Here is a 26,248-nt window from a genome sequence, read left to right on the forward strand (position 1 = left end):
GCAGCATTCAGCCAGCCTGTGGTATGCAGACTTGTGCAGACATACAGTTTGTTCTAATTGTTCTGTTGTGACCTCCAGGTGAACGGAGAGCTTCAGTACCTGCCTGTCAGTCTGTTGGGGGGTAAGATCACTGTGAGTCGGAGTGGGTACTACACTGTGCTCACAACGGACTTTGGCCTGGTCGTAAAGTACGACTGCAACATGAGGCTGTTAGTCACAGTGCCGTCCTCCTACTACAACCACATGGGAGGCCTGTGTGGAAACTACAATGGAGACTGGGGCGACGACCTGCCCGACCCCAGAAGTGAGCAGGAGCACAACAACATGTTCTTCTAGATATGATTTAACTCATTTTGTGCACTTCACATTTGTAGTCACTTTGTCACTTTGCAATGTCTATAATAGTCATTTTTATACATGTATTTATAAATAATGTTCCCAGTAAATATTACACCTTGGGTTGGTTGGCAATGTCCATGCCCCGCCCCCAGCAGCAGAGCATCAAGTACACGCTAATGATACAATTATTAAATAAAATATTAGAAATGTATTTAAAAATGAACATGCATTCGATAAATAAGTGCATATATTTTTAAAATATAGATACATAAATCTGTATTCATTCATATTTCCAAAGTTTTCCAAACTTTTTTTAACTATGATACATCTCTCTTTATATTTGCACATTTATTTTATGATGAATTGACTCTGTTAATACGTCTGGGAGTGACTCAGGTGTTCAGAAGATGAATCTTATTCATCCTGTAACTTAATTTTTTGGCCTTAAACTAAGAAATCGAAAAACCAGCTCCTGGAGATTGATCTAATTTCAAACTTGTTGCTGTCAGTTGGTGATTTAAAGGTTCCCTGGTTACTCTTGCAGTTTAACATCTGTCTTTAAAAGTTCAGAACAGATCAGAGCTTAAAATGAATTAAAAAAACCCTAAGAACTTTGATTTCAGTTAGTATCACCTTGTCCCCGTTTGCAGGCTCCAGTGTCCCCATAGTACTGAAGATGATCAAGCAGTGGAAGGAGAAGGACTCAGATCTGTTCTGTCATGATAACTGTGGCGGTCGCTGTCCTTACTGCCCACCGAAGCAGCAGGAGCACTTCCGTAACCCCAAACAGTGCGGCATCATGTCAAAGGAGGACGGGCCGTTCTCTGCCTGCCACAAAGTCGTTCACCCCTCCATGTACCTGGACAACTGTGTCTACGACGTCTGTGTCAACAAAGGTGAGCCTGAGTGTGATTAACAGTTAGCGTCTCTCTCCCTCCCACAGTGACGTGATGATGACCACATCTGATTGGTTGAAACGGTACTCTTGGTAATCCTGACCCATTTTTAAAAGTCTGCATGCCCTAAAGAGAGAGAGCCCAACCTGACAGTTACTCTGACTCTACTCTGATCCTAAATCACCCTTATCTTAATGCACACACACTCATGTGTTTGTATCCCCTCATGTATTACACATGGTGATAAACAGAACCAGGAACGGTGGAAATAGAATAGGACCCAGACCCGCTTGACAGTGATCAAACATGGATCTATACCCGGAGCGCTCCAGGGTCAGGACGTGGGGTCCAAGTTGACCCGTGGAGACCTCTACTTCACTGCATTTTCAGGGGGTCCAAGTTCCTGTAAATAATAATGTGTTAATGTGTTTTCCGTCCAGGTGCCAGACGGTTTCTCTGTGACAACCTGAAGAGTTATAATGATGCCTGTATGTCTGAAGGAGTGAAAGTCGATCCTGCGTGGAGAGAGCAGACCAAATGCAGTAAGTCACTCATTAATGCTTTAAACACCGTCACTACTTTATATAAATCTGAAAGAGCAAACAGGACTGAAGGTCCTTCAGCATGTGGTGGTGGAAAGATCCAACAAAAGCCCAGTTAATCCTGTTAAGAAGGTGTGCAGTCCAACAGCCTCCAGAAAACTTGAGCTCAAACATGATGCATGCTCTCCTCTCCCCCTCTGCAGTTCCCTCCTGTCCAGCAGGAAGTCACTACGAGGCCTGTGGGTCAGCGTGTCCGTCCTCCTGCAGGTTTCTGGACAGTGAGAAGCTCTGTAAAGCTCTCTGTGTGGAGGGATGTCAGTGTGACAAAGGACGGGTGCTCAGCGGAGACAGGTAGTTCCTCAGGGTTCTGTTTTCGGGCTTAACAATTTTTCTTTGTACACTTCTCTTTAGATAATATCTCATTTCACTCTTGAACAGATGATAAACTTTGGCTGCCTTTGAAACACAAAGATGTTATCTCTTTTCAAGGACATCAAAGTTTGAATGGCCTTGAATTTTGTAAAACTGAAGTCATGATATTTGGACTCCAGGGCCTGCAATGGCTCTCCTGGACCTTTGTTCCTTTAAATGCACTGCAAAAAGTTGGGATGTGATCATGGCGTGTGATTTCAGACTGGATAAAAAGATAATAACAAAATGATCTTAGGACACGTTACAAACAGAAGGTCGAGAGCATCATGAGACAGAAACAATTCCTTTAACAGGCAGAAACCTCAAGCAGAACCAGATTCATGGAGAGCACATATCTTAAGAGACTGGATGGAGAGAGAGTGCAAAGCAATAAGCTGAGCTGCGACTGTCGCCATAAATTCAACAACAGTAATGCCCAATAATCACATATGCAGCTACAGCGAGAAAAGGTCAGAGCAGCAGCCAGCCATATAACACACTAGTGAACTAGCTAACCTCCATTAGCTATCATAGCAGAATGAATTCTGCATAGTCATACGGCGGCCCTTTTCCTCTGACTTCACACTCAGCATAGTGAGCTCCAATTGTCTCCACAGGATGATGTCATTATGCTGTGTTCAAGGTTGCAAATTTTATACAGTGAGTCTGATGAACATCAGTGTTTACGGATTGATCATCAAGTAAAGTAAGCTAAAATCTGACAGCTAACGTTAGCATTCAGCCACTTCCTAGCTAACATTAAGTGATAGTGTTACCTGATACTAATGGATAGGTGCAAAGTCCTAGCTAACGGCATGTTGGCTAGGAATGTATTCTAGCTCTCATGCTAACTACTTGTCAAACTGAATTTGTTGCTAGCATTGAATTAGCTACATGTTTCAAGGTAATGGTTTGTTAGCTTTGAAGAGGTTGAATGCTAACATTAGCTGTTTGGGTAGCTAATGGCGTATCAGGGGAAAATGGTGGCCTTGTGAATATGGCAAATTATCTGGATAAACCGTAAAACATACGATCACTGTCTGTTTCAGGTGTGTTCCTGTGGCTAAGTGTGGATGTCAGTATGAGGGCAAATATTACCCAGCAGCCACCAAGTTTTGGGGGGATAACACCTGCACCACCAGGTGTCAATGCATCAAAGGGAAAGCCAAGGTTGGTGTGTATGTTTGTAACAGTCATATTTAAGCTCAGTGCCTCTGCAGGTCTTTACCTGAATGTTGATCATGAAGATGAAAAGTAATATACACACATGCTAGTTTTGATTGATCTTATTCTGTTTCTATCTCTCACTCTGTGATTCTCTCGTCTCTTCATGAAGTGCTCCGAAGTCAGCTGTAGGAAGAACGAGCACTGTTCTCTGAAGAAGGGCGTCAGGAAATGTTACCCAGCATCCTATGCAACCTGCCAGGGCTCTGGAGACCCCCACTGGAAAAGCTTGGACAACCGGCGGTTTGATTTCCAGGGCACATGTACCTACGTCCTGTCTCAGCTGTCCAAGAAATCAGAGCTGGGCCTGGAGAAGTACCAGGTTCTGGTCCAGAATGAGAACAGAGGGCGGAACAAGGCGGTGTCCTACACCAAGTCTGTCTCTCTCACTGTGTTTGGAAACGTCACTGTCAGCATGAGCCGCTCCAACCCAGGAAAGATAATGGTAAGATCAGTCTGCTGCCTGTGTTTGTAGTTACTTTAATTCAATGAACTATGAACCTTTGACTTATTTTCCTGTCGAAATCAGGCCCCTAAAACAAACATATATTTATAAAAGATATATTTTCTCCAATAAAACGATGTTACCTCTAATGCTGTGGATAAACACATGCAGAGCTTATGCCAGTTCAGAACAGAATATGTTTTAATGTGTCAAACCCTCTGCCTCCCCCAGGTGAACGGACAGTCAGTCAACCTGCCATTCTCCTATGATGACGGAGAACTCACCGCATACAGACAAGGATACTTCGGCGTTGTGCAAACATCCTTTGGTTTGACGCTCAGATTCAACTGGAACAGCCAAGTCAAACTGAGTCTGCCCAGTTCGTACGCCAGTGAAACTGAGGGTAAGTCTGATGTGACTCACTGGGGCTGCTTTTGTTAACTCAACAAGGGGTCCTTACATATATTTTTATTAGAGAAAAGTATAACAGATGTCAAGTACAAATATAAGTTCTTAAATAGTTTTTTGATGCATTAAAAGAAAGATAAAAAGCCTCTTCTAACCCTCCACCGATCCCAGACTCTCAGAACACAAAAGAAGAAACACAGATAAAAAACTAAAGATCAGAACATTTCTGTTGCAGGCTTCAGAGAGAGGATGTATTAACAATCAGTCCAGAGAAGTAAAATGATTTACAATCATTTAATATATTCATGCAGCAGCCATTTTCCTTTGACCTCCCTTTCAGGGTCAGAAGCTAACCTGCTGCTAAACGTTGTTTTCATTGGTGTAAAGAGTGTAAATGTTCCAGAGTGACAAACAAATGAAGAGACGATGAAGCTTGATAATAAAGGGACATATCTGATAACACACTAGCTAACGGCAGAAAACAGTTAGTGTTAGCTTTCACCCACTTCCAGCTAGCATTGCTATTAGCTTGGACACCTTACCTTTCATATGTTACGCTATATAGTTCATGTATTAAGTCAAACTATCAGTATCCTCTGTAAACCTCAGTGAATTAACAATGATCATCAAACTTCCTCATATAATCTATTCTTCCATTTTTCACCTGCTGAACATCACACACAGTTTGAGCGTTCAGAGATCATCAGTGCTAAGCTAGGCTAACCATTTCCTTTAGTTTTATAGTCAGGTTTTATTGTTTGTTTCACACAAGAATAAAAAAACAAATACAGAAATATAAAGCATGTGTGTGTGCGGTCCAAATCTGTACATGGCTCATATGAAAACTACAACCAAAAGACAGAGCAAAACAAAAGCACCAAAACGACCTGAGTTTTAGTTACACAGGAAACATGGACGCCCCATCTTGACTTTAAACAAAGACACTGATATTTATTTTCTCACTTGGCAAGAAAGCAAAAGCTGTTTTTTTTCCATCTTTAGATTTAATGTGTCCAAAACTCCTTTAAATCAACATTTTTACATTTTCAACAGAAATTTGATTTTAAACCTCTTAATTGTTTCACTGAACTGCAGTTTAGTTTGTATTTTACTTACCTGACAGAAGTACTAAATTATTTCCCCTATTTGCCAGGTTTCCTTAGATACCTGTGTATTATATCACCCTATAATGAGCTTAACTTTATATAAAGAATTATTTGCTGTTCTGAGATCTTATTGGCGTTTTATCTCTTCTCTGGTTTCGATAAACCTTTGTCGATTCTTTAAGTTTCTTTGGTAATTAAATCGATGTCAGTTTCATTGATTGACAGTTGTCGTATGCATCACTCAAGTTTGGTTGCATCATAAACTCGCCGTCTGTTCATGATGATGAATGAGTCTGAGGTATGTTTCTGTATGTCTGCCGTGTGTTTCCTCAGGTCTGTGTGGAAACTACAACAAAAATCCTCAAGACGACTTCATGAAGTCTGACGGCACACTGACTAAAAGCGCTAATGAATTTGGACACAGCTGGAAGGTTGGTTCATAATAATAATTTACATAAAGTTTCCTTATAATATTTTCACCAGCTGCAGGTGACTGTGGGTCGTCCCATCACTCACATTGAAAAAGTTTGTGCGGCTCTCTTCGTGGCCTTTATGAACAGGAAGAAGCATCACATGATTTATGGCCATGCACTTGTTGTGTTTCAAACCCACAATTTCAAAACATCTTCATATAATAATGATGTATATTTATTAAGGCAGTAACCTCTGTATATTTCACAGTTTTACATTTAATGTGATTGAACGCAGGCAGGAGGAGACTTCGGCTGCACCAGCGACTGTCCCGGAGGAAAATGTCCAGAGTGTGAGCCTGTAATGGTTGTGCAATACCAGCAGGGGCGCTACTGTGGCATCATCTCTGACAAGGAAGGACCATTCGGGTGGGTTCTTCTTCTGTGGTTCTTGATTTTTACTACTGCAAAACAAATTCACCTCCTGCTGGGTTGGATTAATCACATCTACTTTTGCTTTGTGATAAATAATGTGACACATTTAAAAACTGGATGAGCTCTGATATGTAAATGACACCGTCACAGCCCGGTGAATAAACTGAAGGTGTGTTAATCATGTCAAGTTTATTCTTCTGTGTACTATCTGCAGCCTGTGTCCTCACTCTGACCACTTTCTGTCTTTACAGTCAGTGCCACAGCAAACTGGACCACAGGCCTTTCCTCACAGACTGTGTTTTTGACCTATGTATGTACAAAGGCCACCCCTCTGCTCTGTGCAACGGCCTCACAGCTTTCAGCACCGCCTGTCAGGAGGCGGGAGCTCAACTGAAGAGCTGGAGAACCCAAAAGCTCTGTCGTAAGTCACTCAAACATCTATCCATCCATCCAAGAATAATTATAGGTTTTGTCTAAACTAGGGACTGAAAAAACCCCAGAGCACAGGACTTTATGCTTTTGTAAAATCTTCTGTGTGCACATAACTGAACATGTAAAAACTGTCATTTAAATATGTTCTGTTAGTGAGGCCTTAACTCTCTATGATCTCCACAACATACTTTTCTTCATGTTTTGAAACATTACCTCTCAGTGTTTTATTTTGAAAGTCCGTCTCTGTGTCTTCCTGCAGCTCCGTCCTGTGGTGCAAACAGTCAATATGAGGTGTGTGCCCCCCCCTGCCAGCCCACCTGCAGCGGCATGGGCCCCCCTGATGGCTGTGATGAGAGCGCCCCCTGCACAGAGGGCTGTGTGTGTGATGACGGCTTCATGCTGAGTAATGACAAGTGTGTTCCTGTGGCAGAGTGTGGCTGTCAGTATGAAGGGCAGTACTTTCACAACGGACAGGTAAGGACACACCTGCACAAATCTAACACCTCCTCTCTGCTATGCCTGCAGCTCCTCTCAGTGACACGCCCTCTGTTCACAGGTGTTCTACCGCGGACAGTCCTGTAACACTCAGTGTGTGTGTCAAGACGGAGGAGAGGTGAAGTGTGACCCGACCTTCCACTGTTCAGCTCAGGAGAAGTGTGTCCTGAAAGACGGCTCCGCCACCTGTGAGCCCAAAAGTATCGGATCCTGTTCAGTGAGCGGAGTCAGAACCATCCGCTCCTACGACGGAAAGGTAGAGTACCTTCAGCTCTAACTAAGATTAAACTCAGTTACTTACACGCTGACACTGTATGTTAACTTTGGTTTGTATGATTTGAACGTCTTGAAGCCTTGATTTCGCCATCTTGTTTTTATTGGAGCCAGAAGTGACCATATTTGGACGAGAGGGTGGAGCTGGATAGGAGCTAGCAAACGCAAGGTTTTAACCTATGCTAGCTTGTTTAGCAAAGTGCATCAGTAGTTAATTATAAATGTGATATTAACTGGGATGCTAATTTTGGTTCGCAAAAACAGGCTCCAAAATAATCAATCATTAATAGAATCACACAACTGAACAAGACATTTAACAGGTCACCATATCAGTGACCTGTCAATCACAGGTAGCCCCGCCCTAAACCCTCCCCTGCTTTATGGTCTCTGTGACTCTAAATGGAAGCATCATTGACTAAAGAGAGAGTTGAGAGGAGGGAGAGGGCTAGCAAAAACTACCGTATGTTAGCATCTAATGCTAGCACTAGCTTGGTTAATAACTCCAATATTGACTGGGATGCTAAGTTTGGCTAAAAGTTTAAAAATGGTAAGTACTGAAAAAATGAACAGCCGACTCCTCTGAGTGTCTTTTAGTACAACCGAACGCACAACAGACATTTTTCAGGTTGCCATGGTAGCTCTTGTCAATCACAGGTAGCCCCGCCCTAAATACATGTTGAGTTATTTTTTGTTCTCCATGTGATGAATAATTAAACAGCAGTGGCATGTTTCATGTTACATCAAATGTTTTCACAGAGTATCACACAAACCTAAATGTAGAAACGGAAGAACCTTATTTTATCTGACAATGAAAATAAAATGGTGTTTTAAAATATGGTTTAACATTTAAACTACCACACACACACACACACACACAGGTTCTCTGAAGTGTCTGTACCTTTAAGACAATCACAGTGAACGCCTGAATTAAACATGGTGTAATCTGTCCCCCTCTCTCCTCCTGCAGGACTATCCTCTGTATGGAAACTGTTTGTTCACGCTGTCTAAGGTGGAGGAGAAGGAGGGAGGGAAGACGCCCTTCTCCGTGTTGGTGCAGCAGCAAACTGATAAAGACGGTTTCGTCACTCGCAGCTTGATGCTCCAAATTTACAACTTAGAAATCACCATGGACACGGGGGTCGTTTGGGAAGTCAAGGTAGGACTGATGGTACTTTTTGTGGATCATCAATGTTTAAAATGAAAACAAATATAAGAAGTTAATGTTGTGTGCAATCTGCCCAGATACTACATTCGTCTGTTTGTACACACATTTAACTCCATGTAAACACTTGGTGAACATGATGAATCGACCTTATTGAAAACATATCGGTCATATATACTGTCCGTTTGGCTGAAATAATCTCTCTCAGGGTTTAACAGCAGCTCCCCTCTCAGACTACATCTTGCGATGCTGACGTCATTTGGAGCCAGAGCTGTAGAGCAGTACAGCAGTAGAGATCGGCAGTTGTACCCACTTCCGCTAACCAAAACACACACTTAAATTACCGAAAAAACAGCAAGGATCCCGCACACCGGCGTGATTAACAACAGAACAGCTTTTTTGTGTTGGTCTGAGGTTAAAGTTCACAGGTATGGAAACTTCAGTGACTGTAGTGATTGTTTTAGTTACGTCTCCTCTCACCGTTCGTCCTCCACTCTGCTAATCCAAAACAGGTCGGCAGCAGGAGCCTGATTTGTCAACAGAGCTGTCAATCATCCTTTTTATAGCATCAAATAACTAATTAAATTTGTGTTTGTCTCAGGTTGATGACATCCGAACTGCTCTTCCTGTGTTCCTGGATGATGGAAAAGTTCGAGTGAATCAAAACGGCCTCCACATCATCGTCGAGACTGACTTTGGTCTGAGGATGACCTATGACACTGTGGGAGGCGTGGTCGTACAGATCCCGTCCACCTATCAAAGCGCACCGAGCGGCCTCTGTGGAAACTACAACGCTGACGCATCCGACGACCTGGAGGAAGGGAAGCCAGAGGACACAGCGGCGGCCTGGGTGGTGAATAACAACGACGTCAAATGTGACACAAACTGCGGAGCCACTCCCTGTCCCGGTGAAAACAAGGAGAAGGTGCCGGATGCTGAGGAGAAGTGTAAAATCATCAAAGCAGAGCAGGGCCCATTTGAAGGATGTCATTCAACAGTCAAACCAACTCCATACTACGACACCTGCGTCAAGTAAGACAAGACGTTATTTACATTAAATGTAGCCTGTGGTTTCAAAAGAGATGTGTCTTAAAGCTGCAGTCTTTCTGATGTCCAGCAGGGGGCGACTCCACTGGTTGTAAAATAAGTGTCTATAGAAGTCTATGAGAAAATGGTCCTCCTCCTCTCCTGATTGATTCCCTCAGTAAACATGTTCCTAATTCCGAGTTTATGGTCTCAATCTCTAGTTTCAAGTCTTCTTCAACACAGCATGATGTTCATTTAGTCACTGATGCTCCCATCTAGAGTCACACAGACAAGGAAGCTGGGGAGGGGTTAGGGCGGGGCTACCTGTGATTGACAGTTCGCTACCAGAAAAATACCAGACCTGAAAAATAGTTTGGTTGACTAAAAGAGTCGGCTGTCCACTTTTACAGTTGGGCAAAAGTAGCACCCCTATTTAAAATTATAGAGGCATGTTGCTAACATAGCTAGCTTCTAGCATGAGCCAACAACTCTGTCTCGTCGAAGTATGATCACTCCTGGCTTAAAAAAAACTTTCTGAACTATTTTGAAAGAAGGAATTATAAAATATAATTTTCAAAATAATTTCATATACATTTTTTAATTATACATCTGAAATTGTTCTTTTATTAATGTGTCAAAAACCTTCTTTTCACATGTCTATTTATTGCGATTCATTGTGTATCAGTTTATTAAAGACTTCCAAATGTATTAATTTAAGTGTATCCTTCTCTGAACAATGATGGATTATAAGCAACATTTCAGGTGTGCTTACTTTTACCTGCAGTTAAAGCGCTTTGAGTCATCTGGATAAACTGAAGAAATGAAAGCAGTCAGTGTGTGCTCTGGTGTTTCCAGATCTCAGCCATTAGAATGATCTGTTTAAGGTCATGTGACTGAATCATAACTGACAGAAATAAGATCCAAGTTGTAATTAATCAGAGTTATAATTATTAAGAGTCTCTGTTGTTTGTTTTCAGGGAGGTGGCCACACACAAAGGAAGCAACAGCGTCCTGTGTCGTCACATTCAGAGTTACGTCGCCGCCTGTCAGCTGGCCGGAGCCAAGATAAAGGAGTGGAGGAGCGAGAAACTCTGTCGTAAGTCTGAATCCATCATATCAATATTTTGTGGATAATCATTGTAATCATAATCACATGGTTAAATAACCCAAATTAGACCAGAGAAGTGTGAATACTTAATTATCCTTGAAGTCTCTTTATGCTGTATGAATCAAACCTTCTCCGTTCTAAGTCTCTGTGTCTCGTCTCTGCAGCGTTGAAGTGTCCAGCAGGAACTCACTATGAGCTGTGCGGCTCCTCCTGGTCCTCCACCTGCTCCTCCCTGGAGACCCCGGCTACCAGCCCGGTCTGTCAGGAGGGCTGCCAGTGTGACGATGGCCTCATGTTTGACGGAGCCAACTGTGTGCCTGTGGAGAAGTGTGGCTGTGTGGTGGACGGGCTGTATTACAAGGTAAGATCCATCACCATCCTTGCTTTATATGTTTAAGATTTTCTTTGTCCAGCACATCAGTGTCCATCGATTGCTCATGTTTTCTAATGTTTAAGTGACTCTTTTCAGTCGGGGGCATCAGTACTCACGGGGGACTGTTCGGAGCTCTGTTCCTGCCAGTCCGGAGAGTTCAGCTGCAAGGAAACCAGCTGCAAGAAGAATGAGGAGTGTCGCAACAAGGATGGAACCATCGGCTGCTTCCCCACAGGTCAGATAACTCACTGTGGGACGTTTATCTTATCTGCCCTGATCAAACATGCTGATATTTCAACCAACCGTTAGCTAAAGCAGGAGTCATGTTTACATCAGGGCAGCTTTGGGGCAACAAAGGCATTTGGTTGTTTGCCATCCCACGTTGTTTTTAAGTTTATATCACTTAATTCTCTCAAATTCAATGATACGTTTTGAGACTTAGTGTGTGTGTGTGTGTATGTGTGTGTGTGTTTGTGTGTGTGCGTTTCAGACCCCTGTGAGGAGACGGAGTGCAGGGTGAAGGAGCATTGTGAGGTGACAGAGGGTCAGGCAGTGTGTGTGCCGGACTCTAAGGCGTTATGTTGGGGCTTTGGGGACCCTCACTACAGCACGCTGGATGGCAAGAGCTACTCATTCCAGGGAACCTGCAGCTACGTCCTCGTCAACACCACAGGTTTGATTTCACCTCTCAGAAAAGTCAGGTGTTTGCTTTGCTCAAGGACTTCCAAACTACCAAATGAGTAGTTCTGTAGCTGTTAGGGGTGTACATCGCAAGTTGCATCCCGATACAATATTATAACGATTCTTTGGAAAACGATACAATATTTGCCGATGTCTCAAAATCTGCCATGATACGATTTCGATTCCATTCCACTCAGGGGCCTGCGATCGATATGAGACCATATGTGCCCATTAACACAATTAATTACATTTATATTATCAGCTCACAAAAAGCAACAAAAATGTGGTTTCACAAAATGTATTCCTGAACTCTGAAAAACATAAAAAAAATCTTGAACATAAAATGAAATTAAACTCAGTTCTATTTAAAAAAGAAAGTGGATTTCCGGGAAGGCAAGTGTTCTGGTTTCTGTCTGTAATACACATGTTGTCCGAGTAATATTGACCAATCACATATCAGCAGGCTGCGGCGTATGCAGGAAAGGCAGTCCATGAGAGCAAAAGCAGGAACGTAATCCACCGTAATGCCATCCCGGCTCCATCAGCCTGATCGTATGATGATTTACCTTCTTATAAATCTCTATAAACAGACTCTCCATGCTAACAGCTAACAGCTAACAATCTGTTCTAGATCTAACATTTAACTTCAGATGAATTCCCATGACGCTGTGTCGCGAAAGCCGTTCAGCGTTCAGATTTTCCGACTTCCTCGAATGCATCAGATCGAACCGACCTCCGTTCAACAAACAAGCATTTTAAAAGTTTTCTTCTCCTCTTGAGGACAGACCTGACAAAGCTTGAATTTTAACTTCTTACTAATCTGCATCATGATGTTGAAATGTCGGCAATGGTAAGACCCGTTAATAACAAGTCAATCACAAGAGAACGGTTTCTCTTTCTATAACGATGCAGCACGCGGAAAAGGAAGTCTTGACGGAAAGTCGTTTATCGCTTACCGTCCGGCACGTTCACCGGTGTCCCCAGAGGCGATATCGTCTCAGACTATCGCCGATGGGATCCGAGATTATGACCTAACAAATACAAACACTTCCTGAAATCCACTTAACCACCCTAAATCCACACTCACCTAAATCAGTTAAATGTTCGTATCATAACACTGAAATAAGAATCACCTGTAAGGTGATTCAACTTCCAAGGAAAGGGTTCGATGTGTACTTTGACCTTTAAGTATCCAACACCCAATGTTAGGACAGATTGTGTGATACATAAGGCCAGAGAGGGTATTCATAGTTATAGTTCCAAGCCCAAGACGTGATCGAGTAAAAGTATGGTCAATTTGGAGAAGTCATCTTAAATGGTCCGAAGTACCTCAACACTAGAACATTCCCTATAGATCCCCATATTTGTGTCCTTTTTAATGCAGTTCAGTAGTGCTGGACCCACATGGTCTCCCACATTTACTTAAATATCTAAGTAAATATCTACAAAAACAAAACAGTCTGCACTGTATGTCTGCTGTGAGTCATTTATTTAGAAATCAACCAAACCTGGGCTAAAGGATAAAACAACTTACACAGTTTAAATAAGAGAATGCTGGACAAACATTATTCATACACTGACACTGCAGCACACCATCCCCTTACAGACACTAACGTCACTTATTCTGATTTCTCAGGTGCTGACTCCTCTCTGACAGAGGTAACTGTGACCGTCAAGAACGAGCTGCGAGGGAACTCAGATGGCTCCTTTGTGCGTTCAATCACGGTGGAGATGTTGGGCCATCGCATCGAAATCCCAAGTGGAAGTGAAGACAAAATCGTACTGGTGGGTCTCACTGCAGAGAGAAAATCTGACTTTATCTGTTGATCAGATTAAACACACTGTAAACCTGAATCCTGTTTTGGTAGCTTCAGCCATCAAATGGCATCTTAATAAGGCGGCCTTGATGTAACCGTGAGGGTGGGAAGCTCAAATGCTGTTATAAAGTCGTACGGCTGTGCTCCAGTCTGAAAGTCTTGGAAACGTAGAAAAACATGCAACTTATCATCAGTTCATCAGCAACTGAAAAAACAAAAGATACCGAAAGTCTCATAGTAAATCAGGCCATAGGCTCAAAGTGAATCAACCTGTATGAATACCTATTAGCTACCGTAGATAAGTGCTAATGTTAGCATTTAACCACTTGCTAGCTAACATACCATTAGTCAGGACCCTAAGCTAGGAATTAAGTCTAACATGAACTTAGTTTGTCTCACTTCCTAGCTAACCCACAGTCAGTTTGGAAAATACCATTAGCTCAGATGTCTGTTAAGAAAATGAAATGGAAAGTGAAAATTATGTTAGCTAGTCTCATTTCCTAACTAACATACCATCGTCTCTACTGTTAGCCAGGAATGAGGTTTAACAAGAACTTAGTGTGTTAGCTAGTATCACTTCCTAGCTAACATACTGTCAGCCAGGATTACACTGTTAGCTAGTAATTTAGTTTGACAAGAACTGAGTATCTAAGCTAATCACACTTCCTAGCTGACTCATAGTCTCACGATATTTCCCTAGCTGACTCATAGTCAGCTAGGGAAATACCGTGAGACAGGAATTTAGTCTAACAAGAACTTATTACTTTAGCTAGTTTTATTTCATGGCTAACATACCGTAACCTAACATATCGTTAGCTTACATACAGTAAGCTGGCTTCTCCATTATATTGTGTGACACCAGCACAGTAGTGTTAGCTTGGAAGTGGCTGAATACAAATGTTAGCTGGAGGCTCTTCACTATCGGCCTCATTGTGCATCCGTCTGGAAGTCGTGAAATTATAACTATTTGTTTGAATCCAAACATCATACAATTTGGAATAATTTACTGAGTGATGCAACATTATCCTCATAATAGTGTGACCTCAGAAAAAATGGCCGCCGTGTAAATATTTTGACTTACTTTAAGTGATGTCTTCCTTCAGGTGGACGGTATCAATACAGAACTTCCTCTGGTTCTTGAAGAAGGCCATATCTCCATAACACAAAGTGGAATAAGAGGAACGATCGAGACTGATTTTGGCGTTGAAGTCACTTTTGATTGGGCCAGCCTCGTCATGATCACCCTCAGCAGCAGTTACTTTGGTAATGTCGTCGGGCTCTGTGGCAACTACAACGGTGACATGACAGACGAGCTGACATCACCTGGAGGCAACGCGGCTGCTAATGTGACAGCCTGGGCCTCGTCGTGGAGCGTCCCTGATGGAGACCCATTCTGTTACCACCACTGTGAGGGGGAGTGTCCTCAGTGCTCCCAGGAGGACCGCAAGAAGTAATGTCATCAAAACAAATCCGCATGAATTTCAGACTTTAGAGGAACAATACATGAAACTATCCATGTGTTTTGTGATGGATGCTAGTTTGCTAATGGAACTTAATAACATTTTTGTAGTCCTGTTATGTTGAAATTGTTGTCCTGTCGTATCCTATAAAACAGTGAATGTAAGACTAGCTCAGAAACTTTCCCCAGCAACAAAACTCTATTTTTGAATGATTGCCAGCCATAGAGCCAGAACAAGCTAAATCATTGCAGGGTTCATATGAGAAAGCTGACAATGAACCTTATATATTATATTCTCTTTGCTGTCCTTCAGGTACACAGGTCCAGAGTTCTGTGGCATCCTGAGCAATAAGGCCGGGCCGTTCGCTGGCTGTCATGCTCGCCTGCCTGTAGCAGGGTTTGTGTCAGACTGTCTGTACGATGTTTGCATCCATGAAGGCAGGCAGGAAGTGCTGTGTGAGGCCTTGGCCGTCTATATGGCAGAGTGCACGGAAGCTGGAGCAACAGTTTCACCATGGAGAGAACTGGCCGAATGTCGTAAGTTAAATTTACATTTTACAAGTATTAGACTGTGTGTAAGAGGTGGACGTAGCCACTGTGACGTTGACATTATGTCTGTAGACTGGAACCAGAGGTGACCATATTTGGACGAGAGGGTGGAGCTGGAGAGACACTAGGGGTTAGCAAACACCAAGGGGGGAATTCACAACAGCTCCATAAATTGCGCATCATTTGCCCCCGCTATCTGCTCCGTCTTAGGGTCCAATTCACAAAGCACTGATGATACTTAAGCGCAAACACGGCCATAAAGTTTAGCAGCTCCGCAGGTTGCTCTTGTTTTGTGTCTGATTGTGAAGAAGAGCTGTCTGCACCTCTGCTCTCTGCTGCGCTGTGCTGCGCTCTCAGGCATTAACTGAACACACACTGACGGAGCTCAACTCCATGATGAGCAGGGAGAGGAGGGGGCAGCTTTTTGAACACTTTATTGTAAAGTCCTGACTCTACAGGTTTTTACTAGTGACGTATCTGACCTGAGGTGGAAATGCTTACGTGGAGGATTCTGTAGGGTCCTGTGTAAGAGTCTTAAATATGTTCATGTGCTCTGTTTATACAATGATGTAAAGGAACATAATGTACACTGAGAGGAGTGCATGTGCTTGGAGAATGAGGTGGAGTCTTTTTGTGTCATTTGCACAGGTTTACTGGGTGTAAAAGCCGCACAATCCTTAAGTGAATTTCCCCCTAAGTTAGCAGCTTAAGCTAGGGCTAGCTTGGTTAGCATGGTGCCTCTGCAAATCAGAGTAAATGTAACAACAATACCTTGGATCGTAACTTTAGTGAGCAAAAACAAGCTCTTAAAAAAAGTGCTCATTGATAAAACAGCTCCAACCTCACGCTGAACAAGACACTTTTCAGGTCGCTCTTGTATCAACTTGTCAGTCACAGGTAGTCCTAAATGGCTCACTAAATGAACATCATGCTGTGTTACAGAAGACTTGAATCTACAGACTGAGACCATAAACTCAGAGAGTAGTAGGCGTGTCACCCCCTGCTGGACATGAGAAAGAATGCAGGTTTCATTACCTCCTCCTCCTAATCCTGTTTTGTTCCTGCAGCTGTTCCGTGTCCAGAAAACAGTCACTACAGCATGTGCGGCTCAGCCTGTCCACCCAGCTGTGGTCCTCAGCCAGAGTTCTGCACAAGTAACTGTGTGGAGGGCTGTTTCTGTGACAAGGGATATGTGAGAAGTGGAAAAGGGTAAGTTTCACCATTATGTGTATATTAAATAAGATAGGTAAAAATGTATGTTAAAAGCAAAAGCAAGGCAATATTTTTGCGAGTTGACTTTTCCTACTTGAGCAAGAAATATGAGGGTCAGTGGTTAGCCAAAGCGTGTCAGCGTGGAGATCCTCCTGACGCCCCGCTGAGGCATCAGGAAAAAAAAAACACAACAAAAGTCATTTTAAAAGTAGTTTTCTGACAAAGCATGAATCCAGACTATCTGAAAAACCTTAATGGTTATTCCAGCATCCTTTCAACCTGTTTAATGAATTTATAACACTAAAAATCTGTTTGTTTTGGGTTCACAGCGCGGCAGGAAGCCAGTAATGCGAGGCCAAAATACTTTTATTCTGAACAGCTTAAGGTCAGCTGAAGATGATATGAGACTTCTACAGCTAGACAATGTTCAACTTTTTATCCTGTTATGTGTTTATACTGAGATTTTTTGGTTTGTACAAGCAATCATTTCAGTATGACAAGGACGTATCCATCAGCAAGGAAACACAAAGGATGAATTTAACACTTAAAATAAGTCATTTTGGAAAATCCGCACTTCAGCATTGAGTGACGTATTAGAGGGGGCCCGTTCAGGAAGAGAAATATGCAACATCAAACTAAAATATGAACTGACCTGAGGGCTTAGGGCTAAATTAAGTTGCATTCAATAGTTCAGCTGTTACTGTGTATAAACACTGCAAACCTGAAGACCGGTACCTGTAGGCCCGCTGCTATTTCTTCTGATGACTGGATAACAGTTCATTAGTTCAGATGTGAAGCGCAGCCTCTCATTGCTCCACCTGGGCTTACTTATCCTGCTTCCTTTCCGTCAGATGTGTGATCAGGGAGACGGGATGTGGCTGTGACTATGACGGACACTATTACCTGCCGGGTCAGGAGTTCTGGGGCGACGCGCAGTGTGCCGAGAAGTGTGTGTGTGACGCAGCAACACAACAGGTGCAGTGTAAGGCAGGGGGATGTGCGGAAGGAGAGATGTGCAGCATTAAAGAGGGAGTCCAGGACTGTTATCCACTGAGCTTCAAGACGTGCACTGCTCGCGGAGACCCGCACTTCAGTTCCTTCGATAAGAACAAGTTTGACTTCCAGGGCAACTGTGTCTACAACCTGGCCAGTATGTGTAAAGACAGCCCGGGTCTGAAGCCCTTCAAGGTGAGCTCTCGGCAGATGTTCAGCACATTTAGATTTGTGCAACCAGTGTCCAAGAAAACACAAGTTTGTTTGGTGTGAGTGTTATTGGTAACACTTTATATTTCAGCCTTATTACATTATTTCTTTCCTCTCTTCTCTGATTTGGGTGAATTCCAGATAACTCTGGAGAACAACAACAGGGGCAACACAAGAGTGTCGTATGCCAAGGTGGTGACACTTGAGGTCTTTGGCAAAACATTCACACTTTCCAAGGAAAACCCAGGCAAAGTGCTGGTGAGAAACACACACACACACACACAAACACACATACAAATCCTGGTGGGTTGTAGCCATGGTTCGAATTTGTTTTTCACTTCTTGTTGAAGTTGTATCTGTAGTCATCCATCTTTTCTTTGTTTGTTCAGCCATAGTTGATTACTGTTTACTCGCAACACTTGCAGAGAGCGGAAAAGCAGCCGTTAGCTCCGCCTACCCTCTCTGGCAGACCAACCACTGCTGGCTGATGGAAAACACGTCACTAACTGGGCGCTGCTTGGGATGAATGTCTCTAAAGACACCCAGTCCATATTAATACTATATACTGGAAATGCAAAGGCTTTGATCAGTGGGCCATAGGCTCAGTCACCATTGTGTTACCTCATTCAGAGAGAGATAGAGACTGAACAGTAGTGGTGTAACGGATCGCAGTTGATCCGTGATCCAAATGGATCACCCCCCATGGATGTCTGAGACACATATTTTGTGTGTGTGTGTGTGTGTGTGTGTGTGTGTGTGTGTGTGTGTGTGTGTGTTTTCCATAGGTGGATGAAGTTGAACAGTCGCTGCCGTTCTCATGGAATCAGTCACTGGTGCAGGCTTATCAAAGACACAGACAGGCTGTCGTTGAGACGCACTTTCTGAAGGTATGTCTGAACAAACACAAACATGTACAGTCATTAATATAGTATAAGACAACCCTCATTATATGATGACCCACCCTTCAAGAATAAAAGAAGACTGAATCTGGTTTATAAGGAAAATAATGATAATACAAACACATTGAAGAAAACAAGGTAGGTTGTTTTTAACAACTTTTTAAAAAAAAATAATGTTTTCAATATATTTTAGATTTAATTTAAATAAAACCACGTGTGTAAACGCACCCTGTAGTCTATTAATTATTAGACCTACTGTTGAGCCGTTTGTCCGGGACGATCACCGTGTCTCTCCGCCTTTCATCCCCCGGCTCTGTAGCTGTGAGTGACTGCTGGCCTCAGTCATGAGAGGTTCACTCGCGCCGTCTACTGATGTGAACGTTTATTGGCGTTTAAAAGCCGAGACAGAATATAAGATGATCCCACAACCTGTTTAAAGCTCCTGTGAGGAACGTTTTGTGTTGATTTTGGCGCCGCCTTTGGACAAAGCTGTACCTCTGATCTCATTTTCACTTTTATTTTTCAATGTTTAAAATTCAAGCTATAAAAAATTCAAACAATAAAAATTCAGGTGCAACATCCGGGACACCAAGGAAGATCAATCGATTCTGTCTCAGATCGAACCAACATCCAGCCAATCAGGTTACGCTCTGCTGGTCATGTCTGGCATGGCTTAGTCCAGGCTGTATCGGTGTCTTTTGAGACATTGTAAGAAACACAGTTAGCTGGGACATTTATTTTTCTGTTGACAACATTACATGACAGTAGTGAACCGTACACTCACCACGCCGCTGGTCGCTACAAACGTGTCGTCTCTGCTTATGCTATGCTTTCTTAAAATGACGTTCTGCCACAGAAACATCAAGTAAATAGAGGGGACGGTCAAATCAGTAAACACGTCACAATAATTAAAACGTACTACATCTAAAATATGAGCCAACTGTGTAAAAGATCACATTAACTGGTCAGCTGGAGTTTGGATAACGTGTGATGTTCTGCTGTGTGCGGCTGTGGTTGCAAAGGTTGATGCCAGAGCACTGACGTGATAACTGACGTTATCTTGCTGCACATTCGCAGCAAACTTAAACCTGCAAACTAGTTTGAGCACCTGAATTTTTTATAGCTTGAATTTTTGGACACTGAAAAATAAAAGTGAAAGTGAGTTATTGAAAATTATTAGAGTTGAATTCAGGGGCAAAAAATTCAGACACATAATTTTAATGCAAGAAAATTCAGTCCTTGAAATTCGAAGGCTTTAAAATTTCAAAATGTGGTGAGACAGATTTGCTTCCATAGAAGTTCATAAAATTATAATAAACATATTGAAAATAGACTCTAAAATTGAATGCGTATCATTTGTCTCCAAACAGCAGCATTATCTTTATTTTGACGTAACTATAGAAGTTTTGTGCAGAAGCAGCATTGTCATGGTGCCTCCCTGCAGACCTTCTCTTAGTCATTATGAACCAAACATGGTGTCAGCTTCAGCCTTCATCAGATAAACATCATTAGTTCAGTTGTTCAAAAACGACATGCCCTTATCTCGTAGCTCAAATCTGGGCACAACTTTTACATATTTTGAGTTCTGATTTCATAAAAGTTTTTAAAGCAAATTGCTTCTCTGTTTCACTGCTGCAGGCTGAAACAATTAGTGTACCAAAATGTGAGGGGAAAATAATGTATAGGGCCCAAAAATAAGATAATTCATGAGCCTCATACAGGGCACCAACATGTGAGGGGAAATAAGTTAATTACATTTGTTAGGTTGAAAGATTATGTGTCTGTTGTTCCAGGGAATGACTTAATATAAATAGAATCTTCTCACTCCACATTAGAATAATAAGTGAATGATCTGTGATGCCAGTATTTCAAAGGTCTGTAGAAATACAGCCAATATGAGTCAGCCTGAAGCGCAGACATTTATATATTTAACCTGTCTGTCCCTCTTTGTTACAGGTGTCCTATGACTTCACCAGTGCAGTGAGAGTCGAGGTGGCGACTAGTTATCAGAATACGACCTGCGGTCTCTGTGGAAACATGAACAGTGACCCTGCTGATGACCTGACGCTGCCTGGCGGGAACATGGCCTCCAGCGCCAACGAGTTTGGAGTGAGCCAGTGGGTGGCTGATGTGGAGGGCTGCTCCAAAGACTGTAAGCAGCTCAGTCACTATTATTTACCTTCAATATCATCCTGTGCATTATTAGGCCTTAAGACATGCACCGTTTCATGTAAATGTGATGGCAATTACACGTCAGTCTAAAATGTGTTTCTGTGATACTGATGATTAACACTTCTTTTTCACAAAGTAAAGGAATACAATTACTAATTATTTACTTAAACGAGTTAGGCCCCACTACACACCTCACCTCTGAACAGTGAATGTACAGTCTCATATAAACTTATAAGGAGCACGTTTAAAGTTATTTCTTTACTATTTTAACTGTATTCATTAATGACTAAACACAGACGTCTTTACAACAAACGTTTCCTGCAGTTGGAACTTGTGAGCCGCCCAGGGCTCTCATTAATAAACGCTGTGTACGCAAAAAACGGGGCCTGAAAGTGGCGCACGTCACTTTCAACGCGAAAGTTGTGATCCATAGAGAATTACTGGACGGGAAAATGTGCCCGCTGGTAACCAAACTGTGCCCCATGATACGTACATTTTGTGAGGTGGGGAACTGAAGCCAGGTTGTATATTGACCCGTTTCAAACATTTAATTTCACTAAATATCAAACGTTATTGAGCGATCCACGTCACCATAAACATTCATACCAGCAGTGTTATTTGTACTCATGCCTGTAATGAGCCGTGTTCCATAAGCAGAATAACGTCATAAAGTGTTTAAGAATTGAAGAACAGAGCGTCAATAGTTCTATTTAATATCTTCTAACTGTGTTTATATCAGCAGGCAGGGATGGAGTTTTAATACTGATATTGTGACTTAATTAACTTCACTGATCACGACTGTGCCGTCGGGCACACAGAGCACACCAGACACTCTGCAGTGTCACACACTCTGCCTTCACCTGTCACCTCCGCCAGAATATTCTAACGACCTGAACATATGGATCGTATGAACAAGCAAAGTCTACAAATAAAGCCGGTGACTGCTCTCACAAAATCATTACCAAGTTCATCATAACAAAACTACATAAATTAAAAAGCAAATGATGTCCCAGAGAGGAGGAGACCTCTGACTGAAGAGAACTTTCATAACAAATATGAGCCTCTGTAGGCCATGACCTTCTTTCCTGACCTACATGTTCTAGTATCCTGTAGTACTTTGCACACCACTGTAGCTATTCAGCAGTGATCTTTAACTACATATTGTTATTTTGAAGAAATTATTAAATGTGTGTTCAAGACGTTCATGTTTCAAATCAGAGTCTGACAGCTGCTGAATGTAATTCATCTGTTTGTGTAAATTGTGTTTTCGATAATAAATATGTTGATGTTTTTCTGCCTCCAGGTAAAGACTGTCCTCCACCGATCCCCGATGACATCACACCACCCGCCTACACAAAGGCCTGTGATGTGATGACAGAGAAGGACGGACCCTTGGCTAACTGTATGGAGTTCCTAGATGTCAAAGAGTACCATCATGACTGTGTCTATGACATGATGCTTAACGACGGCAAACAGGAAGCAGCCTGTAACATCATCAGCGACTATGTACAGGATTGTCAGAGGGAAGGAGTCACCATTAAGCCGTGGAGAACCAAGAATTTCTGCTGTGAGTTCTGATTGGTGGGGTTTACCCAGCCTTCTTAAACAGACCATATGAACAGACGCGCGGTTACACAAGTTGGCTTTACAGTGTATGTGTCCCCGTTATTAGCAGAATCTCGTCCCGGTGCTCTGGCCGCATGAATGGACCGTTCACGGAGCAGAGGTGCCGGATATGTGTGTTTTGTTTCCAACAGTTCGCGTCACAGGGCTGCTAGCCCTGATTAAACATACACTTGAACACCGTTAGAAACAGTAGATGACGAGTAACCCAGCTGCAGCCCACAGGTCTGTTTGTAGTCGCTGAACCGAGTGTGGTAAAAGTAGGAGGGTGTTTGTTTTGTAAAATAGAAAATAGATTTTAAAGTCCCAAATACTATTAAGTATAATTATTAATTGTTTATATGTACATGAAAACACATTGATGTGTTCCCTTATATTGACAGAAGAGCTAAACGAGCTAGAATCATGATTTAAGTGCCTTTTCATTGAGTAACAGAAATATTGTTAGAGATAAATTTGAGGTCTGCTATAAACCTGTATAAAAGACCCAGACATGAACAAAGTGTCTTTGCACACTCATCAGTGTTGCATGGCCCACAGAATCACTCCACTCAGGCCACATCTGTCGTTTTGGTGTCTTTCAATCAGTGAACTGATCAGATAACAGCCTGGTTTGTCAGCTGTGATATCTGAATATTCTGGGTTTGTGTGTTTTTTCGGCACGTTTCTGTTGTTGTATTTGTTTGTTTTTCATTGTTGCCGAATTTGCAGCCTATTTCGAAACGAGCAGCTGTGTTATATGTTCCATACAGACCAGAGCTAGCATGCATGAAAACTCAGCTAACTGATGAGGAACAGAAACGTGCAGACAACGATCGCGTACAAACACAAGTTAACTTTTAATAAAATCCTCTGGAGCTTCATTTTTTCTAATTTGGGCATGTGTGTGTGTGTGTGTGTGATTGTGTGTGTGTGTGTTTGCAGGGTGGAAGTGTCCTGGCAACAGTGTGTATGATGTCAATGCTCCCGGCTGTCCGCTCAGCTGCAACGCTCGATCTCAACCCGCTAAGTGTAAAAACCTTCCCAGTGAGGGCTGTGTGTGTAAGCGTGGACAACTGCTGAGTAAGGTAAGGATCTCAACAAAGCCCCTCCCCCTTCTTACAAACATGTGACTCTGAACTTGGTCTCTATTTTCCTCTCAGTAACTTTTTTATTCAGAACACAGACTGTTTATAAAAAGTGGACGTAGCCTCGGTTCTGAGAAGTGAAGCAAAGGTGTCTTAGATCTGCATTCTCTCTAATGTCCAGCAGGGGGCGACTCCACTACTTGTTAAAAAAGAAAAAAATAGGTTTGATTCTGTAGAAGTCTATGAGAAAATGGTCCTCCTCCTCTCCTGATTGATTCCCTCTGTAAACATGTTTCTAATGAGTTTATGGTCTCAATCTCTAGTTTCAAGCATGATGTTCATTTAGTCACTGATGCTCCCAGTTAGAGTCACACACACCAGGAAGAGGGGAGGGTTTAGGGCGGGGCTACCTGGATAGAGTTGTAGCAGTGTGTATCCACCATCTCGTCCAAATATGGTCATTCCTGGCACCCAAAAAAATGTGGCCCACAAACCCATGTTTGTCATCAGGGAGGCTATGTCTACTTGTGCAGTTTGAGCCGGTCTGAGCGTCTTGTAATGGATTCTCTACTGACCATTTTTAAGCAGATAGAATTAGATCCCTTCTTCACTGAACTCTGCTTGTGTTGCTGCCTTTCTTAACCTCTGTCTTTCATTTTACCAGTATAGATGTATTACGTTCAGAAGCTCTATGTAGCTGTAACATGAAGTAATCTGACTGCTGATCTCTCTTCTGCAGGACGGCTGTGTGAAACTGTCTAAATGTGGCTGTACCTTCAAAGGTCAATACATTGAGCCTCGTCAGAAGTTCTACTCAAACGACAACTGCGGGACATTGTGTGTGTGTGGCAAAGGGAAGCTGGTCTGCAGGAAAAAACCCTGCATTAAACAGCAGAGATGTGGCGTGTTTAAGGGAGTCAGGGGCTGCTTCAACAAGAGAAAATTCAATATCAGAGAAAAATTGGTGATTAAAAAGAAACAGGGATAGAGCGGAGACATGCAGAGCGTCATCTTCTCTTCATTTAATCTGGTTCTCTACAGAATACATTCAGCAATGTTGTGTTTCTCAGGTATCATTCTAGATTCTTCTGCGGTGCAATGAGAGTATTCTCTGTTGCTTTGAAGTTACGCTGCTTAAACATTCAGCAGTATGAATAGTTGAAATACTGCAGCTCAGAACATAACCTGGTTTATGAGCTCAAACTAAAGCAGTAAATCCTCGCTTCACGGAGGCTCTAATGTTCAGCTATTGTTGAAACTGAAGAATCACATTACATTATATAAAGCTGACGTTTCTTTTATTTTGTCAGAACCATTCATTGAAATGAGGTTGTGCTAAATAACAGAAACACGTCTGTTTCATTAGAACCGTCATACTAATCATACTGAGTGCTTAACCACGTGACTCTTTACCCTACAAAATAAAAGCTTTTCACTCGAGAAAACAAACGATGACCTTTACTCTGCTTTAACTTCTGAATCACTGTAATAACCTATCTTCATAATTCATCCTCCATATACACAGTAACCTGTACATTTCAGCCTTTCTAATCAAATACTTGTAATGATCATTAAACATATTTCAGCAGCGTGACCGTCTGATGTGTCTGTGATTGATGTACAGCTGACACTTTTAACTTTGTTGTTACTGTTTAGTCTGATGTAGAAGTGTGAAAGTAAAGCAGGTTTAAACACCTGCAGGAATGGACAGCAGAAAGACCTGGGGAGTGAGTGAGGACAGAAGGGTTACATAGTAGGCAGCTTCATACTCAAGTTTTACTACATTACTATATTCACACCTGTAGATACTCTGCAGATTAAGAGTGAACGTGTCAGTGATCAGCTCAGGGCCGTGCGCAGACATTTTTGGGGGCAGGGGCTCAAGCAAATAAAAAGGACTAATGCACTAATTCTTACCCTGATGTTGATACCCTAACCCTATTATGTTGATAACATGGGAGCTGTTTATATTCTACTGAACCACATTTTTCCACGAAGAAAACACAGATTTGACATGTTTCATGAAAGTAATGCAGTCAGTGTTCAGCTGTTTAGACTAATTCAGTCTCAGTAGATCAGTGGTTTCTTTGAGAAAGACGGGAAGGATGCAATTTAATGCAGTGCAGCGAGGCAGATCTCTCCTCCTAGTTCTTGTCAGCACACGTGCTGCAGCATTTTGTACCAGCTGAAGAGTCATTTGAGACTTATTAGAGCAGCCTGATAGTAACGAATTACAATATACCAGCCTGGGGATCAATAAAGTACCATGTTATAAAGTATTATCTTAGAAGTAACAAATGCATGGACTAGTTTTTCTCCATCGTTTTGAGACAGGATGTGTCTGATGTTTGTTGTGAAGGTGAAAGAAGGCTGTCCTTGATATTTGTTTTATGTGGGAGATGAAGGACATATCCTGATCAAATAGAACTCCCAGATTCCTAACAGTAGTGCTGGATGCCAGGCTGATGCCGTCTAGGGCAG

The 26,248-nt window shown here is 42.3% G+C and overlaps 1 protein-coding gene across 1 annotated transcript in view; it reads left to right on the forward strand.

Annotated features, from left to right (window-relative positions):
• LOC138583818 (IgGFc-binding protein-like) overlaps nucleotides 1–25,358 on the forward strand; it is a 35,744-nt gene extending 10,386 nt beyond the window's left edge. Inside the window, exons 8-36 of the mRNA XM_069655822.1 lie at nucleotides 79–304; nucleotides 990–1,235; nucleotides 1,676–1,777; nucleotides 1,981–2,128; nucleotides 3,238–3,358; nucleotides 3,525–3,857; nucleotides 4,089–4,260; nucleotides 5,705–5,802; nucleotides 6,080–6,210; nucleotides 6,468–6,637; nucleotides 6,908–7,122; nucleotides 7,205–7,399; nucleotides 8,384–8,572; nucleotides 9,180–9,610; nucleotides 10,582–10,700; nucleotides 10,877–11,073; nucleotides 11,182–11,320; nucleotides 11,576–11,758; nucleotides 13,403–13,551; nucleotides 14,687–15,033; nucleotides 15,356–15,579; nucleotides 16,659–16,800; nucleotides 17,655–17,991; nucleotides 18,148–18,264; nucleotides 18,792–18,893; nucleotides 20,862–21,057; nucleotides 22,381–22,644; nucleotides 23,625–23,767; nucleotides 24,507–25,358. Coding sequence (XP_069511923.1) covers nucleotides 79–304; nucleotides 990–1,235; nucleotides 1,676–1,777; nucleotides 1,981–2,128; nucleotides 3,238–3,358; nucleotides 3,525–3,857; nucleotides 4,089–4,260; nucleotides 5,705–5,802; nucleotides 6,080–6,210; nucleotides 6,468–6,637; nucleotides 6,908–7,122; nucleotides 7,205–7,399; nucleotides 8,384–8,572; nucleotides 9,180–9,610; nucleotides 10,582–10,700; nucleotides 10,877–11,073; nucleotides 11,182–11,320; nucleotides 11,576–11,758; nucleotides 13,403–13,551; nucleotides 14,687–15,033; nucleotides 15,356–15,579; nucleotides 16,659–16,800; nucleotides 17,655–17,991; nucleotides 18,148–18,264; nucleotides 18,792–18,893; nucleotides 20,862–21,057; nucleotides 22,381–22,644; nucleotides 23,625–23,767; nucleotides 24,507–24,755 — 5,685 coding nt within the window. The 3' untranslated portion in view covers nucleotides 24,756–25,358. The remainder of the gene's footprint in view (nucleotides 1–78; nucleotides 305–989; nucleotides 1,236–1,675; nucleotides 1,778–1,980; nucleotides 2,129–3,237; nucleotides 3,359–3,524; nucleotides 3,858–4,088; nucleotides 4,261–5,704; nucleotides 5,803–6,079; nucleotides 6,211–6,467; nucleotides 6,638–6,907; nucleotides 7,123–7,204; nucleotides 7,400–8,383; nucleotides 8,573–9,179; nucleotides 9,611–10,581; nucleotides 10,701–10,876; nucleotides 11,074–11,181; nucleotides 11,321–11,575; nucleotides 11,759–13,402; nucleotides 13,552–14,686; nucleotides 15,034–15,355; nucleotides 15,580–16,658; nucleotides 16,801–17,654; nucleotides 17,992–18,147; nucleotides 18,265–18,791; nucleotides 18,894–20,861; nucleotides 21,058–22,380; nucleotides 22,645–23,624; nucleotides 23,768–24,506) is intronic.
• Nucleotides 25,359–26,248: the final 890 nt, after the last annotated feature.

The sequence above is a fragment of the Semicossyphus pulcher genome, unplaced genomic scaffold (genome assembly GCF_022749685.1).
Source record: "Semicossyphus pulcher isolate SPU_LCO1_2020_fin unplaced genomic scaffold, fSemPul1.0.p SCAF_9, whole genome shotgun sequence".
NCBI classification, from domain to species: Eukaryota; Metazoa; Chordata; class Actinopteri; order Labriformes; family Labridae; genus Semicossyphus; species Semicossyphus pulcher.